Here is a 15,514-nt window from a genome sequence, read left to right on the forward strand (position 1 = left end):
TTGAAAACCCGTAGGGCGGGCTCGCTCTTTGGTCGTTCTCGCTCTTTGCTAGCGCCCTGATTAGCGCCCGAGACGCGAGTGGGGCATGGGTCTCGCTGTCCGGGTCGGTCAGGGCGCCCCACTCCGGAATACGCGGACCTACTAATACGAAAACTTCTCCGTATCCGCCGGGACCGGTATTCTGGAAACCTCCTCTGACAAATACGGACTTGCAACGTATAAATAGACAACACTCGGACAAACCCTATTCGCATTCGGACAAGCCCTGTTTTACAAGCTTGGATTAATACAATTGCTTGCTTGCACAAATAAAATCCGCCGGCCAAGGACGGGCTGGAGTCTGCTATCCTCCTTCCACTGCTCGCTTCTCTTGTACACCTCTGATCCAACATGCCTTCAATATGCTAAAGCTTTACTCCTCCCAATTACTCCTGAAACGACTCCGATCCATGCTACAATGTTGACAACCTCCGCTCCCGCATCACAACCTGGTAATCTTTCCTACAGCTTCCGCAGTAGCTGTCGCGCCATTGCTCAAGTGCTTGTCTTCGCTTCGCCGTCGTCTGCTCCATCACCTTTTGTGATTCCTTGTCCTTTCCGGATTCTGATCCCTTCTTCTGCTTCTTACTGCGATCATCCGCCTGGAGCATAATGTCCAGCTCATCGCACAGCGACTTTTCATCCACCAGCCAGTTCTCCCACTCCGACTGGAGCATCTCCCGCTCAATGCTGTTGACAACTCGCATCGCCACCAACAAATCATGTCGGTACGAACCCAGCCGCTGTCGCGTTCGCCGTAGTCGGCGTGCCGTGGCTTGGCTTGCGGCTGTTGACAAACTGGCTCCGGCTTCCTCCCATGGCGTGTCCATATCCGCGGTATCCAGTAGGTCTTTGAACGTAGTAAAGCATGTGCTGTTCTCCGGGAATGACAATGTCTGGCCAGCCCCTGACGCCTCATCCAAATCGGCAATGTAAATAGCCTTGCTCATCATCAGGTTTGGTCGAATTCCAATGCGCTGCATGAATCCGGCTGCCCTCCGCTCACCCCACCACGTTGTTACCTCGCTCGATGTCAGAAGCACATTGGTAAGTGTGCTGAATCCAAGCAAGGCGAGGATGATCCACTGAGCCGTGATAATATTAAACGCCTTGCGTAGAACCGCAATAGCACCCATGATGACCGATGATACTGCGCTCTCGCCCAGAGATCGAACTGTCTCAAATAGCATGGTGGTCAACGTTCGGGGTTTGATGACCTGCTTCTTAGCCGAGTCTGTCGCACCAGGTCTGAAGACCACCACCTCTGTCTGTTGGCCGATCTGCCCATACACTTGGATTGCTCTGCTCGTCCGGCTTCGAGGTCCGAGTTTGCGGACCTGGTCTGTGGCAACTTCGGCGAGCTCTTCAGCATCGCTTGCGGCATCGCGAAGCGCTTGACGCTCCACTAGATTCTTTGACAGAGCCGGAAGCTTGGACCAGTCAATCTTGGTGTAGATGGCAAGCTTGCACTTGGACTTGGCCACATGCGTGATAACGATCTTGGTGATGACCTTGAACCAGCTTGAGTGAGGTAGATGCCACGCTGTCTTGACGTGTGTCACCACGTATGTGACATGATCACTGAATACATCAATGATCTGATAGTCGTTGACCTCAGCCTCCTTTGATCGGCCCAGGACATCCTTGTAGTCGACCTTGAACTGGAAGTCCCGTCTCATCCTTCCCTGGTCAACTAGTACCCATGGGCCCTGGGCAATCTGCTGAGCACGTCGCTCAAAGTAAAGCTTCGGGAACACAAAGCTCTTGTCGCCAAACAGCACATGGAAACATGACTTTGCGCTGATCTCAAAGTTGCGCTCGGCTGCCATCTCCTTCATACCTTCCGGCTCGTAAATTACTGGTCGAACCGGTAGGTGAAGCTTGTGTATCTGTCTGGCTCTTGATTTCGAGGCGCGCGAATGGGAGCTGAAGTCGTGTCGCCTAGCCACCGGTCTTCCTAACCAGGTTCCATCGTCCATCGGTGTGTTGGCTGAAACTTCTTCCCAGCTCTCAACGCTGGGGCTTGGTCGATCAAACTCCTCCTTCTCAAGATTGATCAACGCAGTAATGATTTCCTCCACGTCCATGGGTTCCTCAGCCTGAAGGTCGTCGATCAACAGGTTCAGGCGGGTGTGGAGAAGACCCAACTCTTCCAAGAAAACCTTGATGGTGATCCTGGTGTATCCAGTATCGTTGGAATCATCGCCCAGATGCAAGAAGATGAAATCGCAGTCCTTTCCTGGAGCAGCTGTCACCTCGGCAATGATATCGAGGCTGATGCTGTAGGCCGTGACGAGGCCTATTTGCTGTCCGTAAAAGTACATGTTGTCAGGCGTGACATAGATACGGCCATCTCCCGCCATGTCTGGTTTGCCAGGTCCGCGTTCAGGGGAGCCAGTCCAGGCTGCTCGGAATACGAGCACTAGTTTCTCTTCCAAAGGCGCATCCGGGAACAGCAAACGGAATTGCGCATGCTGGGCCCTCAGCTCAGGGGGTAATTGCGCGGGAACAGCTCGCCGCCCTGTTTCCGCGAGATGCCCTTGCCAAGGCTAGCCTGTGAGCTTCCGGGAACCACAACTCCAATAGGGTCGTCTTCATCAAGCCTAGGTAGAACGGGTTGGGTCGGCGTGTTCATGGCGCCCCAAAGACTAGTTCCCCAGTAATTGGCAATGACAGAAGCTGGGAGCTTCCTATTGCTCCCCACAGGGCGACGCTCTCCCGCAGCCAATACGGCAATGCGACTCAAGCCTGTCATTGAGGGAGGCTTAGCTAGAGTAGCTGGAGCCAGAGTGCCAGATTGGGTGTCGACCGATGGCAGCATGCTAGGCGTTTGTCTGAAGGTGGAAGAGCTTGCTAGAGTATTTGAGTATCCGGGTAGAATGTGGCTGGTGGACATGTTTGAAAGTCCAGGAGATCCTGCGCCGCTTCCCTGGGCAGCCTCAGAACCTGCTTGACTACCAAATGTGGCCTTGCGGTGAAGATCAAGCTTTTGGATGATTCTGGCTGCATGTTCACGGCCACTTTCACCCTCCTCTCGTGCCAAGTCTCTTCCCAGGGCAGTGATAGATCGACGAGACAAGCTGCCATTAACGTCAAAGCTCTGCCTCGTGCTGAGGTTACCATCTGTCCCAGGAACTGGCAGCGTACTTGTTCGCTCGAACCCACTCCCAGACTCGTCGTTGATGCCAATCTGTGCATCAAGTGTCTTGGCTGAGAATTCTGGGATGCTTGGCGGTGAGATGGAAAAGGCGGGATCAACAGCACCGGGGAGTGTAGCGTTGCTTCTGTTCATGCTTGTCTCGAAGGCGTTCTTTTTGGTTACCTCGAAGACCTCCAGCCACTCCGTGAGCTCGCCTTGTGTCTCAGCTTGAAGGAGTATCGTTTGGCTCTTTGTCTTGACCTCGAAGCAGAAACGTCGGTCCTCGGCCACCGCTGGCTTTGCGTTACAAAGCAAAACTCCAATCTCATCACCCTGGAGAACTCCCAGCGGACCTGGTATGAGCCAGCCAAAGATGCCGTCGCGGCAGTAGTACCACCTCCTGATCCATGTATGTCTTGCGGGTTTGCCAGAGAGTGCGCGGAGGAACAGCCAGCCTTGCTTCTCTGAGATGACAGGGACACCCTCCTTGAGGCGCAGGTTGACGGGGCCACGGGTGCCGAGAAAGGGGACAGTCGAGGTGCTGTAGTCTTCGAGCTCGCGGGATGGCTTAAATCCTGCGAGCGCGCCCTCTGCAAGATCTCGCCTGGCCGCTTGCAGTTCACGTCTGAAAACCATCTCTGAAGCTCCCATCTCGTTGGACCAGCCCTGAATTCGTTCCATCTCTTGGTTCCACCGAGCGGCGTTGCCAACCGCCTCTCTAGTGCGCTTCAGCTCCTTCCATCTTTCACTGCAGATCCTGACCAGTAGCTTGTCCATGCTGAAGCGTAGCTGGGGAGCAAGCTGGCAGTAGTCCATGGACGCCTTTAGGTATAGCTTTCGGGTCTCGAACACGGCAAAGGCGTCTTCGCGGAGAGCTGAAGGTTCTTTTGTCTTTGACTGACTGACATAGCGGGCCAAGGTCGTGTCAAAGGTTCGCTGCGCCTGTTCCATAGCTCTCCTGCACTCCTTGAAGTTTCTTAGGTCGCCAACGATGAACTGCCGGACGGGATCGACAACTGAGCCATCCATCTTCTTCATGGTGCTCAGCATTTGTATCCAATACTCGCGCCAGCCATCGCCGACCCTCTTGAGGGCCAGAAAGGTATAGTCGTTGTCGACAACGCCGTCGGCGGCCGAGGGCATCATCTTGACGATGTAGGTGTTCACGGTCTCTTCGAGGGCGAGGAAGTCGTGCAGGAGCTTCGAGGTGGACTGGACGTAGCCGTTGAGCCATCGTTCGATGGCATCGACCTGCTCACCAAAGTTGGTGGCGGTTACTCGAAAGGTCGGGGAGTCGAGAGCGGCTTCGTTGAGGCCAACGGGGATGGCGCGGCCAGCTTGCATGGTCGCAGCGGCCGGTGTGCCCGGTGGTTCAGGCATGATGAATGATGAATGATGTTCAGCGCCCGACTACAGCTTCAGTTGACACTGAGCCGTGGTCTTTATGGCGCGAAATAATATGGCGGTGGGAGATGGAATGATGCTGGTAAGATGGTGGTCGATAGGATAGGTCGAGCCCTTGTTGTTTCCCATGTTGACGTAGCACCCTTGCTCGTTCGTACCTTCCTCTCGCATTCGTAGAAGGCCCCCACATCAAAGTTACGGACGGAGTTGGAAGGAAGGTAGTCTCAAGCCACAACTAGCGCCGCGGAGAACACCAAACTCCATGCTTACCGGCGTACGTACTACGTTTTTCGCCGTCGGACAACTGAACGAACGGAATACGCGGAGCTTTTAATACCTACCCTGGGAACTGCGGAGCTTCCCCTAGGTCAAGTAATCTCGCTGCGGAAGCGCCCATCAAATGCGAGGGGGGCAGGATTACGCAGCCATGGGAACGAACGAGGGAAGCCATCGGACACGGACAAACCCAAGCAACGCGTGAACGCGCAAACTACATCACTTTTGGGAACTGCTCAACAATGGCCATGCAAACGACTAGTATATTGTTGATTCGGCGCGTCGTGACTGCTCCTGGCTGAGACCCGTCAATAAATGACGAACAAGCCTGCAGCCAGCTCACGCCGATTCTACTCCATGACAACAGATCTTTCAAGCCATACAGAGCAACGCCCGTGACGGCCCTCGCGGATCCTCTAGTCGCCGTGACACCCCGATCCTTCAATTTTAACGCGTGGGCCTACCAGCAGTTAGACCTGACTTCTGGGATTGCAGAGTTGATGGTTTATCTACCTCTATTCCCGCCGATCATAACTCAAGCCGTCATCATTGTGCGAAGCGGACTGGGTCGCGACACCTGACGGGGGTAATGGGGAGGCGCGAGACTGTCCCTCCCCATCAAGCGCTTCTGAGCGATTGACATCGGCGCGGCATCGGTCGACCTCTGCGCCTCGAGGCGCATGGCACTGTTGTCGTGCGTGGACGGTTGAACTTGAGTCGATCCCTCGCTGGTGACGAGGGGATCCGCTGGTCAATCTGCGCCAATGTTAGCTCAAGGAATGCATCTCCAATGATCAGCCATCACTCACCGTCGTAGTACTCGTCGTCGTCGCTCAGGTCAGCTAGCTGCTCAAAGTTGACCTTGTAGCGGAGAAGGCCGCCAATGCCACCGAAGCCCTTGACGAACTGGTTGCCCTCGGTGGATCGGTCAGAAACGAATTCGAGCGTCGTACCAAAGTCTTTGTAGTGCTCAGCAATCCATTCCAGGAATGAATCCTGAGAGACAATGTCCATCTCCTGGCCAGTCTCCTTGTCGAGGAACTTGTCGCGGCTGGCCTGCTCCTGCTGCTTGGTGGTGTGGAGGATGATCTCGCTACCGTTGCTGTCCTTGAGAACCCAGCGGGTGATCTCGAGGTTCTCAAAGACGATGAGAGTCTCGACAGCACCGAGCTCAAGAGCCTTCAGGGTGTCATCAATACCGTAGCAGACCTTGCCGGTGTCCTGGCTAATCTCCTCAAAGTACTTTCCGATGAGCTTCTTCTCCTGGATGAACTTGACGTTACCGAGGGTCTCGGACGACAGCTCAATGGCCTGGTTGAAGCCGTTCTCACCACCGTAGGAAACATCGACAACCTTGATGACCTTGGACTGCAGACGGTTGTCGAACATGTCGGAGGCGTTGAGGTCGTTCTTGAAATCGGCGGAACCAGCGAGGATGATACCAGCGACGTTGACCTTGTCAGCGGTAATGAAGTTCTGGACAGCCAACTCGGCGACCTTGCGGACGTAGTTGTGACGCTTCTCCTCTCGCAGACGGGCGAAACGCAGGGCGGACTGACCACCACGGCCGTGCTTCTTGGGAAGATCGACAGAGAACTTGTGGACGACCTCACGGGTGTTTCCGCTGAGGGTACCAAAGAGGGCACCGTTACCGTCCATGATGATGAAGCCGAACTTCTGGTCAGACTCGAGCAGCTCGGCCAGTGCCTCGGTATGGAACTTGTTGTCGCACAGGTAGAGAGAGGTGTTGATGGGCTTGAAGGGCTCGAAATCGATGTTGACCTTTCGCTCCTTGCCTTCGGAAGTCAAAATTTCACCACAGTAGACGACCAGGCCGTTCGGGGGGACCTTGTTGTACAGCTTGAGACGCTGCTGGGTCGAGGTAATGGCGGACAGGACGGACTGTCGGTTGACACGGGACTTGATGTTGGAGGCGGTACCCTGAGGAGTCGTCAGTGAGGTCATGGGGGACTTGGAGGGAGCGGCAGAGTCGTACGTATTCTTCAGCCAACATCTTGGCTGCCCGAGAGACCTGATCCTTGGGAGCTGGAAGTGGACATGTTAGTGCGCGGTTTCGGAAGCGGAGCAATGGGACGACTCACGGATGATGAGGGAAATCATGGAGGTTCCATTTCCTCTGGCGGCTTCGAGGCGCTTGATGAGCTTCTTGACCTTCCAGATCTCAATCTATCGCGGGATTACTCGTCAGTCGCGGTGGAAAACTTGGGGTTGAATGGGGGGGTAAATTGTTGATTTCTGGGAACGCGGGGCAAAAGTTGACATCAAGGAGGGGCGATGCTAGACAAAGACTTACGTTCTTCTCGGCCTCGTTCGCCTGAGCGTCACTCATCTTGGTAGATGGATCGAGGACTCTTTCTTAGCGAAGGTTCTTTTTGGCTTCTTCTCGCGAGTCTGGGGACTCGTTCCTGTTTGTAGGCGTGATCTCTGGAGCCCGAGGATGTCAAAGCCAAAAAGTTGGATGTTAGTGCCAGATTTTTTCTCGTGCAACGGGCGATGACCTAGGCACCCGCACGCACTGAACCCACTTTACTGGGTGTCTGCTAAATAAATGTGGCCACTGGCCTTTTCTGCCTATGTCTGACTCTCAACCTGCTACGCAATAGCAGGCAATTGCCCTGTGTGAATGACTTGCTGCCCGAGCGGGGCGTCGGAACCTCCGCACCGCCACAATGACGGAAAACGCTGACCCCAGCCCCGGGCCATCGCGTCCACTCCCAGTCCGTATTGTCTACCGTTGGTTGCCCTGTTGCCTTGACTTCCACATGACAAAGGATTATTGACTCACCGACTGTTCATGTGCGTGCCAAAATCCGGGGTCAGAGCTTAGTTAGAGGCAACTTCCTCATCAGGCTGGTATGGATATTCCATGTTCAAATCTACATACACCATGTCCAAAAAATGAGAGCTCCCACTCTTCAACAACTTCTAGCAACACTCAATAATAGGGGCGCCAAGCCGGTGATTGCCTCAGATCAACACCCGTTCCCCTAGAACCTCACTAAGTTGATCTATCTTGAGGTAGCAAGTCATTCATGGGATGTGCATTCGCCATGTCTTTGCTCCGTTGGTGCTCAGCGCTCTGTCGGTGAATCCTTACCACATCCACAAGCAGCTCTTTCAGGAAAAGGAGGAGCAGCAATCCTGTTAAAGCTAGAATCATCCACGTGAAGTATAGTAGGTGCAATGCTATAATCCCGCCAAAAACCAGCGTGACGATGGCCAAGGAAAACATGGTTGCTACCTTGACGTGCTTCATGCCAACATCAATAGCATGGGCTGGGCGCTCAGGGGCGTGTACCGTGGACTATCATATGATATTAGCCGACAAACTCGGATTTTTCAATATGTATCTTGTAGGACCAACTTACATCATGCCCTTCTTCCATTTCTAGCGTATTGTTCCTATTTGGTATTTTCAAAAGCCCTGAAGACGATTCGGCGCTTGTTCGAGGCTCGGCTGTACTTGTAATCTCTAGACTTGAAGAATTTGACTCTGGAAGCAAATATTGGGCTTGGCTGCTACTTTGCCCATCATTATCAATTACAAATGAAGCTCTCTCCAAGGATGTGTCAAGCCCAGAGAGGCTGCTTTCTGTTATGACCGGGGCTTCAACGACGAGGCATGATTCTTGGATGGGTTTACTAGCCGGCGGGTCCTCAGCAGCCGCCTTTCGAGGTTTCTTGATATCTAAGCAAGTAGAAAACGATGACGATTAGCATTGAATGGTAATGTTCTGCCGGTGAAACTAGACTTACTGCCGACCTCTACAGCTGTCACCCCATAAACAATCAGCAAGAGCACTGGCATGATTTGGCCGAAACTGAATTCTGCGATCTCTGAACCATGGCCAAAGAGGTTAATGCTCAAATCCCAGATAGGGGCACTGAACCATACGGTGGCCAATAGCAACTCCAAAAAGATTGAGGAGTAGAGTTCCGAGAGCAAGGTCGGAGCGGTGATGCGGAACACTTTGAGGAAGTTTGGCTTCTGTCTCAAGGTATCGTTGTCTTTTTCGTCCGCCAAATACAAGGCAGCTTGTTTCTTGAGCAGGTAAGCGTCAACATCTCCCCTTTTGTTCCCCCATGAGTAAATCAAGTACAGAGTCGACGTTGTGCTGAATTCTGGTGCATCATTTTCCCTGGGCGGTTTGATGGACCGAATGGCGTTCCAGTAGATAAGGGAGGTGGCAAGAAAGGTAGCCAAACAGTCGGCTACAATGAATTCAGGGCGCTCTTCTTCACTATAGAGCTCGCAGAAAACGAATTTATCCATGTCGCACATGATCGTGTAGGATGCCATGAAATCGATGGCAAAGAGTAGCCCAAGAAACACTATCATGAGTCCACAGCGCAAGATGGCTTGGCGCCTGTGTTCTAGAAAGTGAAGCTTGAGCACCGCCAAGGTGCAAAAGTGAACGGTCGAGGAGAGTCGAATAAGGATCGAGCCGATTTGGAAAGACGCGACTGACAAGTGACAGATGCGTGCATACATGGTGATGGCGTAAGAAATGCCAGTCACGAGTATCTGATCACTTAGGGTGAGAAGAAACACTTGATAGCCGAGGTTGTCGGGCCTCTCCTTTGGGGCTTTCCTGACTATCGCTGGGAGCTTCAACAAGAGTTTCTTATCGAGCCACCCATATTGATAGTCCGGAATGGCACCTCTAACAGCAGCAGCAATAGAGACAAAAAGTGCAAGACCTGCCGTAGCGGCGAATGCTGTGATGATCTGGGAGAAATAGTTAGGCCACGAGAGCTGCACTTTGGCTTGGGAAGTGAAGCCTCACCCCTATGCCGTACATATCAGGATCAAGCCATTCCTTTGGCCGCCCCGGACAAGATAGATCAGGACAGACGTTCATGTTTAAATACAATGGGTCGTCCAGGCAATCGGTCTCAGATCTCAACTGAATCTCAGGGATAACTTGACAACTGGGGAAAGAGGACAGGAAGATGGTTTGAGCTGTTCAACCCCCTTTCACGGGGATGCAGCCATGTTTAAATCCTCGAGCCGAGTTATTCATACCGTCTGTGGTGTAACCCATCCCACTCTTACAGGGCGGCAATGCGTGGGTTGCTAACCTATCAGCAATGGTGATGCCAGAGCCTGGTTTGCTAAGCCCCTGAAGAGATAACTCTGGATCAGAAGAGGCCCCCATCCTCTCCCACTCCAGCAGGCCTCGAACTCGCTTCATCCCCAGAGCTGCTTAGTTCGAGCCCCCCCCTAGCAGTCACCACTTTTGCCTTGGACTCGAGATGGTGTTTGGCATGCTACTGTCCTGTTCGATTCCTCCCCCTTCACCATGGGAGCCTATACCTCAGATTCACAACCGATCAAGCCTTCAAGATTCAATGACTAAAAAGAAGAAGAAGAAGAGTGAGGCCGTTTAGGGTTTGCTGCGGAGAATACGGTGCTAGGGGAGGGGGAGCGATACAAGGGAGACGAAGTCTCGACCAGGGAACACTGTGACCTGTGTTTGCTGCGGAATTGTGTAACGATACAAGGTCTTGGGCGTTAACCACTCGACCAGGGAGGACACTCTTCGGCAGCGGATTTGAAAGGGGAAGTGTTGAACTTGATGATAAGGCTTCATCACTGACACTGGCATACAGGTGTCGAACACTTGGTGGTTGGTTTGTGAGAGCCAATCAGTGGACCAACCAATCAGCTGCGCTTCCGTTCCCCACGCGCTAGTTTGCCGCCCCGGTCGGTATCAGCCGCAACTCGGCTCTCCGACGTCAGTTGCTCAGCTTCAGCGTGACCAAACCGCCCAGGCGCATATCAATCCAGATCTTCGACAAGGGTCACGGCTCGATACAGCGCAGCCTGCTTCTCATACCGCCCATCATGGACTCAGTGCCTACAGAGCTCGCGTCCACCATCCAGTCTGCGCACATCAAGCGCCACCCGGACGCGGCCCTCGACGTCAACCCGCCCACAGCCGCTTTGACGAGAGAGCCCGTGATACTGCAGAGCCTCAAACACGGCAGCGACGACGGCATCGACGAAGACGAGGAGGATATCCCATACAGCGTCCTCCGCCCGCAGCCGCGGCACTACAACCTCCCTCCCCTGCCGGATCTGCGCTTCGAGCAGAGCTATCTCCGGAGCATCTCCAAGGCGGATACATGGTGGAAGGTGGCGCTCATCACGACGAGGGATCAGGTACGGTGTGCCCGGCTATGTGGAAGGTCTGTTTACTGATGCGGCGATAGATTCTGGTTCCCTTGACACAGGGTTTGTTGTACAACTTGTTCCTCTGCGGTTGGCAATACTGGAACAGGAATGCTCGACTACACGGCAACACATTAGGTGCCCGGGTGCGGCGGTGGTGGTGGGGAGTGAATAACTGGAAGATTCACTGATGCAATCCAATATCCTTATGAGAATTTTGATGCACTCCAGCCCCTGTCCCATACGCCAGGTGACTGAGCGAGATACATACCAGATGCCGACGGAGGTGAACTGAAGACATCGCAGGCCAAAGACAAAGAAACAATAAAAATAATCCATAATATTGATGAGAAACAGCTGAGGGAGCATTCCATCACTACCGTCTTCTCACTGTTCCTTGGCCCTCACGACCGAGGAATTCGTGTAGGCAACCCGAAATCATGCGCTCGTTTAGAACCTCCAAAGATGAATGAATTATGCGTTTATTTCCTTTTTGGTATCAAGAACATACAAAGCGTCCGCCCACGCTCGCGTTCACGCCTAATCCCCTAACTTATGACAAAATACATAGCCAGGGCTCAACATGAGTATCTCTGCTGGGTATTGCTTCGCCACCTCTCGTTTGGATGGCCCATCATCGGCACCTCATGCAATGTGCCGTGCCATCAATACCCTTTTTCCGCATGCCAAAAATCTATTCCGCCGTGATACCGATCCTTGGCCATGTTAACTCTATGCCATATAAGCCCCCTGTTCCGGAACTCCGACAAAAACATTTGATTACACCGCCACTCCCTACTCGCGGCTTGTGCCAATATCCAGAGGCCGGGAGACCGGCTGAACATGCGGCTTCTCTGGGCTTCCTCTAAAAGCCAGAGGCGTCGCATGGATCGATGCAGGAGTCGCAGCCTGGCGCTCTGCAAACTTGGTGTCTGGGGCCGGGGATACTCGAGCTGCTGGTTCAACCTTCTTGCCCGCAGCTTCCTTGGCTTCGGCCTCAGTAGCCGGGGCATCCTCCATCTCGACTAGAGGCGCCTCAGAAGCCTTGGCCTTATCGCCCCCTCTCTCAGAGCTAGGTGTCGGGAGCTTGTTGCTAGCTTGCGGGTTTGGTGCCAGGACGCTTCGCAGCTTTGGTGGCGTGACTGAGAGCTTCACGACCAGGCTGCGGGCTGAATCATCCAGATCATCGTCAACCATGGCCTCATCTTCATCAAACTCGTCTTCGTCCTCCGACTCCTCAGGCACGTGCTCGTCGACGTCTTCCTCATCGTCTCCAAACTCAGCTTCACTCTCATTCTCAGAGTCATCCGCGGTGTTGCGCCGAGAGCCGTTGCTGGTTCCTGCCCAGCCACTGGTGCCATGGTTGACTGCTGCTGACCGTCGGGGTCGTCCTGTTGGGCCCACCGAGCTCTCCTTGTCGACTTCCGATGTGTCTCCTTGTACACTACCAGGAGCACTGCTCCCCGTCGCAGGGTTCAGTCGGGTTGGCGCCCTGATCTGCCGGCCACTCGAGGTGGTCACCGGACCAGTTTCGACTGGGGTATGAGTGCCTGTGTTGCGGGCAGAACGCCGAGTAGTCGAGTCGCTGAAGATATCCTCATCGTCTGAATATGTGTACTTCATCTTCTTGCCTCGAGTGCGACCCTCGTAGAGTGAGAAGCCGGGCTCAGGTCGCTTGAACTGTTCCTTTCGCATCTGGCGGTATTCGCGACGCTTACGTTTCTGTCAAGTGTTAGTAGGAGGAAGCGCAAAGCATGCCTACTTAGCATTTGGATGGGTATGTACTAACCTCTTCACCAGCTTCGAATCGAGGCACCGCAGAGATCATCTTTTGAGCCAACTTCTTGGCTTTCGGGCCGCCGTCCTTGGTCTCGAGCTTCTCGGCGAGGGCCTTGAGCTCATCAATTGTGCCCGCCACACTCCACCATGTGCGCTTCGTTCCAGCAGGGTTACTTTCTCGGTAGATGCGAAAGGCTGTGTCGTCTTGTCCCTCAATTAGGAAATAGCGACGCTTGTCGCCGTCGGAGCCCCATGGCTGGACCGATCTCGGTTGGTTCGCATCATCTTCGTGGCGGTTCTGCTTGTAGGATTGGTTGATGAGCCCCTTGACAGTCTCGGACGACGAAAGAGCCCAAAGGATCAGAGTGCGTAGCAATGTGAGCTGAAATATGGTCAGCAGTGGTCGCGCGATCAAGTAGAAATTGAGGTAACACACCCTCTGCGTGGGGTTCATCGACGTAAAGGTTGCGCCGCCAGACAAGGGGTTCTTGTCCTCCCAAGCGGGCGCCCATTGGTTCTTGTGGGTGCTGATGGCATCCTCTAGGGCGCGGCCATAGTGACCTGGCCTAGAAAATCGCTTGTCAGCATGCTGTTTTGTCGTGGCGAAAGGGGGCGGCCGTACTTGACATCCTGCTTGCGATTCAAGAGTAACCCCAGCAACGCGCAAAGAAAGTGTTCGACTCGATCGCCGGGAATAGCTTCGACAACATCGCGCTCGAGCTCCTGAGGGCCAAAGTGGGCAAGGGATTTGGGAAATGCGTCGTGGAAGCGGCTTCTGAACATTACGATGAACTGCAGCTGTTAGCGAGAGCCCTTGACGTCAAGTACGCGACCAGGTCGCGTCGCAAAGGTGGCAACACGCGCCAAACCATTGCCTTTTGAAAAATGAATAAAAATCGAGATGCGGGCACATACAGCAATGTCGGGATTGTCTGCCAGGACATATTCGTGAGGCGGCGAGGGTGATCGTTTGCGCGGCGGCGGCGTGGGCTCTTTGGGTGGCTGCTCCGCAACCGTGGAGAAGTATTTCTGGATGCCCTTCTTGGGCTTGGACTTGGGCGCCTCCAAATCAGCAGGTGCATCCAGCTCGATGTCTGACGGCGCAGGCGACAGCGAAGACAAGGACGAGAGGTCCGAGGAATCGTCGTCGGCCGACATTTTGCGGGCGGCTGCTCGATGTTGTTGTTGTGAGGATGAATAGAGGTTGAGATGGGAGATGGAGATGGAGATGTGGGGGGAAGAAGCAGCCCAGGAGGAACGACGTAACTTGGGCTCTCACGCGGAACAAGCACACACTAGCCTCAGGTTGCGAACGAGCCGCAAGCCTTATCAAATCTGATAGGTCGACCAAACCAAGTTAACTATTTGAGCAACACAATAAACAGCCAGAGCCTTGTTGTCTGTCTCTGACTCCCTGAGGTCCTGGCCTGGGCAGGTATGTCTCCTCGCCTGGCACTCGACATGAGAGCAACATGAGGTCTGTGAGCCCAACACACATGAAGCTGGCATGCCCTCATCCACACATACACATTCCCTTGTCAAATCTTCAAAGTTGAAGATTGCCATCATCCATGAACGTAGCCATCCCACCCCAACCTATCCATCCCATGTTATGACTCTTAACCTGAGACGGGATTGGAGGCCCGCTAGGTGCATTCGAGTCTAGCAAGTCTGTTTTGTTGATCCTTCTCCTGACGGTCGCGACTCAAGTTCTGTGTCGTTGACCTTGAGCAGGCATCCTGGACGATCCGCAGCACCCAACCAACCCGCCGACTTATGTCACCCCCGACGCCCATTCCCTGCTCGCACAAGTCCAAAAACGCTCCTGGAGTCCATTCCCGTGGGCTCAGCCTGAAATCGAGGGGAGCCAACCCAGAGCGGATGACCACGTCTCATACAGAGCCTGAGTGACAAAATAAGAGTTTTCTCACCGCCTTAACCTTCAGATAGCGCAGAATTCGCGCCACACATCAATGGCTGTCTCAAGCGATCTTGACCATCCGCAGAGGCAGACCAGGGATGCGTCCCACTGAGAACGCATAGGTTTTGTCTTGAATCCCAGCATCGTAACACGGGGCACCAGCTCACAATGTGATTGTTCTTCTCCATTTTGACCATCCAACGGGTCAACCACTTGGTTGGACCCAACCACTCCCATGCATGGAAGCGTTTCAGAGGTTCTCCACGATGATGCAGCCAAACCTGATGGTGAGCGTGCCACAATTCAAACAACCCGTGAGGCAGCCTTCCATGACATAAGACTTGAGATATCCGGGATGGAAACTGTCAAGATGCGATGAAGCCGACAAATGTTCTGCATTGCATGTAATCTCACAACATGGTAGCAGGCTGAGATGTCGCGTAGGCCAGGCGTCGCGGTGACCTTCCAGTGGCCGGGGTGTTGCTCCGTCGTGGTGATGATCTCAGCCAGAGGATGTTGGGGGATGAGATGATGGCATTGGCTCGGTACGCGTCGCGCCGGCGCAGGGCGCACGTTAGCCAAGGTACCGGACAATCTCTGGGTTGAGTTGGCCGGGTTCCCGTCATTTTTGCAGGTTGCAAGAGCTGGGGCCCTGAGTTGTTCGGCTGCCGCGCCCCACATCTTTCCACTGAACGGCTCGCGAGGTGCAGGTCACGTGGTCAGGGCTCCTTCCCACCCATTGAGGTTCCGCGCACAAAAA

At 54.0% G+C, this 15,514-nt stretch overlaps 6 protein-coding genes across 6 annotated transcripts; 1 reads left to right on the forward strand and 5 right to left on the reverse strand.

Annotated features, from left to right (window-relative positions):
• Positions 1-452: 452 nt before the first annotated feature.
• Positions 453-2,363, reverse strand: MRS44_003072 (uncharacterized protein; the record flags this gene model as incomplete). The annotated part of the gene is made up of 1 exon (XM_065623077.1): positions 453-2,363. The coding sequence occupies one exon, from the start codon at positions 2,361-2,363 to the stop codon at positions 453-455; it is 1,911 nt and encodes a 636-aa protein (XP_065479149.1).
• A 158-nt stretch (positions 2,364-2,521) lies between these two features.
• Positions 2,522-4,558, reverse strand: MRS44_003073 (uncharacterized protein; the record flags this gene model as incomplete). Its single annotated transcript, XM_065623078.1, has 1 exon — positions 2,522-4,558. One exon carries the CDS (start codon positions 4,556-4,558, stop codon positions 2,522-2,524), a length of 2,037 nt encoding a protein of 678 aa, XP_065479150.1.
• Positions 4,559-5,373: 815 nt separating this feature from the next.
• On the reverse strand, positions 5,374-7,208 carry MRS44_003074 (uncharacterized protein; the record flags this gene model as incomplete). Its single annotated transcript, XM_065623079.1, has 5 exons — positions 5,374-5,614; positions 5,664-6,799; positions 6,855-6,904; positions 6,961-7,045; positions 7,173-7,208. 5 exons carry the CDS (start codon positions 7,206-7,208, stop codon positions 5,374-5,376), a joined length of 1,548 nt encoding a protein of 515 aa, XP_065479151.1.
• Positions 7,209-7,877: 669 nt separating this feature from the next.
• MRS44_003075 (uncharacterized protein) lies at positions 7,878-9,741 on the reverse strand (the record flags this gene model as incomplete). Its single annotated transcript, XM_046268317.2, has 4 exons — positions 7,878-8,183; positions 8,248-8,567; positions 8,636-9,608; positions 9,667-9,741. 4 exons carry the CDS (start codon positions 9,739-9,741, stop codon positions 7,878-7,880), a joined length of 1,674 nt encoding a protein of 557 aa, XP_046137187.1.
• Positions 9,742-10,727: 986 nt separating this feature from the next.
• On the forward strand, positions 10,728-11,245 carry MRS44_003076 (uncharacterized protein; the record flags this gene model as incomplete). Its single annotated transcript, XM_046275280.2, has 2 exons — positions 10,728-11,045; positions 11,096-11,245. 2 exons carry the CDS (start codon positions 10,728-10,730, stop codon positions 11,243-11,245), a joined length of 468 nt encoding a protein of 155 aa, XP_046137188.1.
• Positions 11,246-11,849: 604 nt separating this feature from the next.
• On the reverse strand, positions 11,850-13,991 carry MRS44_003077 (uncharacterized protein; the record flags this gene model as incomplete). Its single annotated transcript, XM_046275281.2, has 5 exons — positions 11,850-12,776; positions 12,844-13,215; positions 13,270-13,399; positions 13,456-13,625; positions 13,749-13,991. The coding sequence occupies 5 exons, from the start codon at positions 13,989-13,991 to the stop codon at positions 11,850-11,852; spliced, it is 1,842 nt and encodes a 613-aa protein (XP_046137189.1).
• Positions 13,992-15,514: the final 1,523 nt, after the last annotated feature.

This window comes from Fusarium solani (genome assembly GCF_023522795.1).
Source record: "Fusarium solani strain SB1 chromosome Unknown bctg00000001, whole genome shotgun sequence".
Taxonomy (NCBI): Eukaryota; Fungi; Ascomycota; class Sordariomycetes; order Hypocreales; family Nectriaceae; genus Fusarium; species Fusarium solani.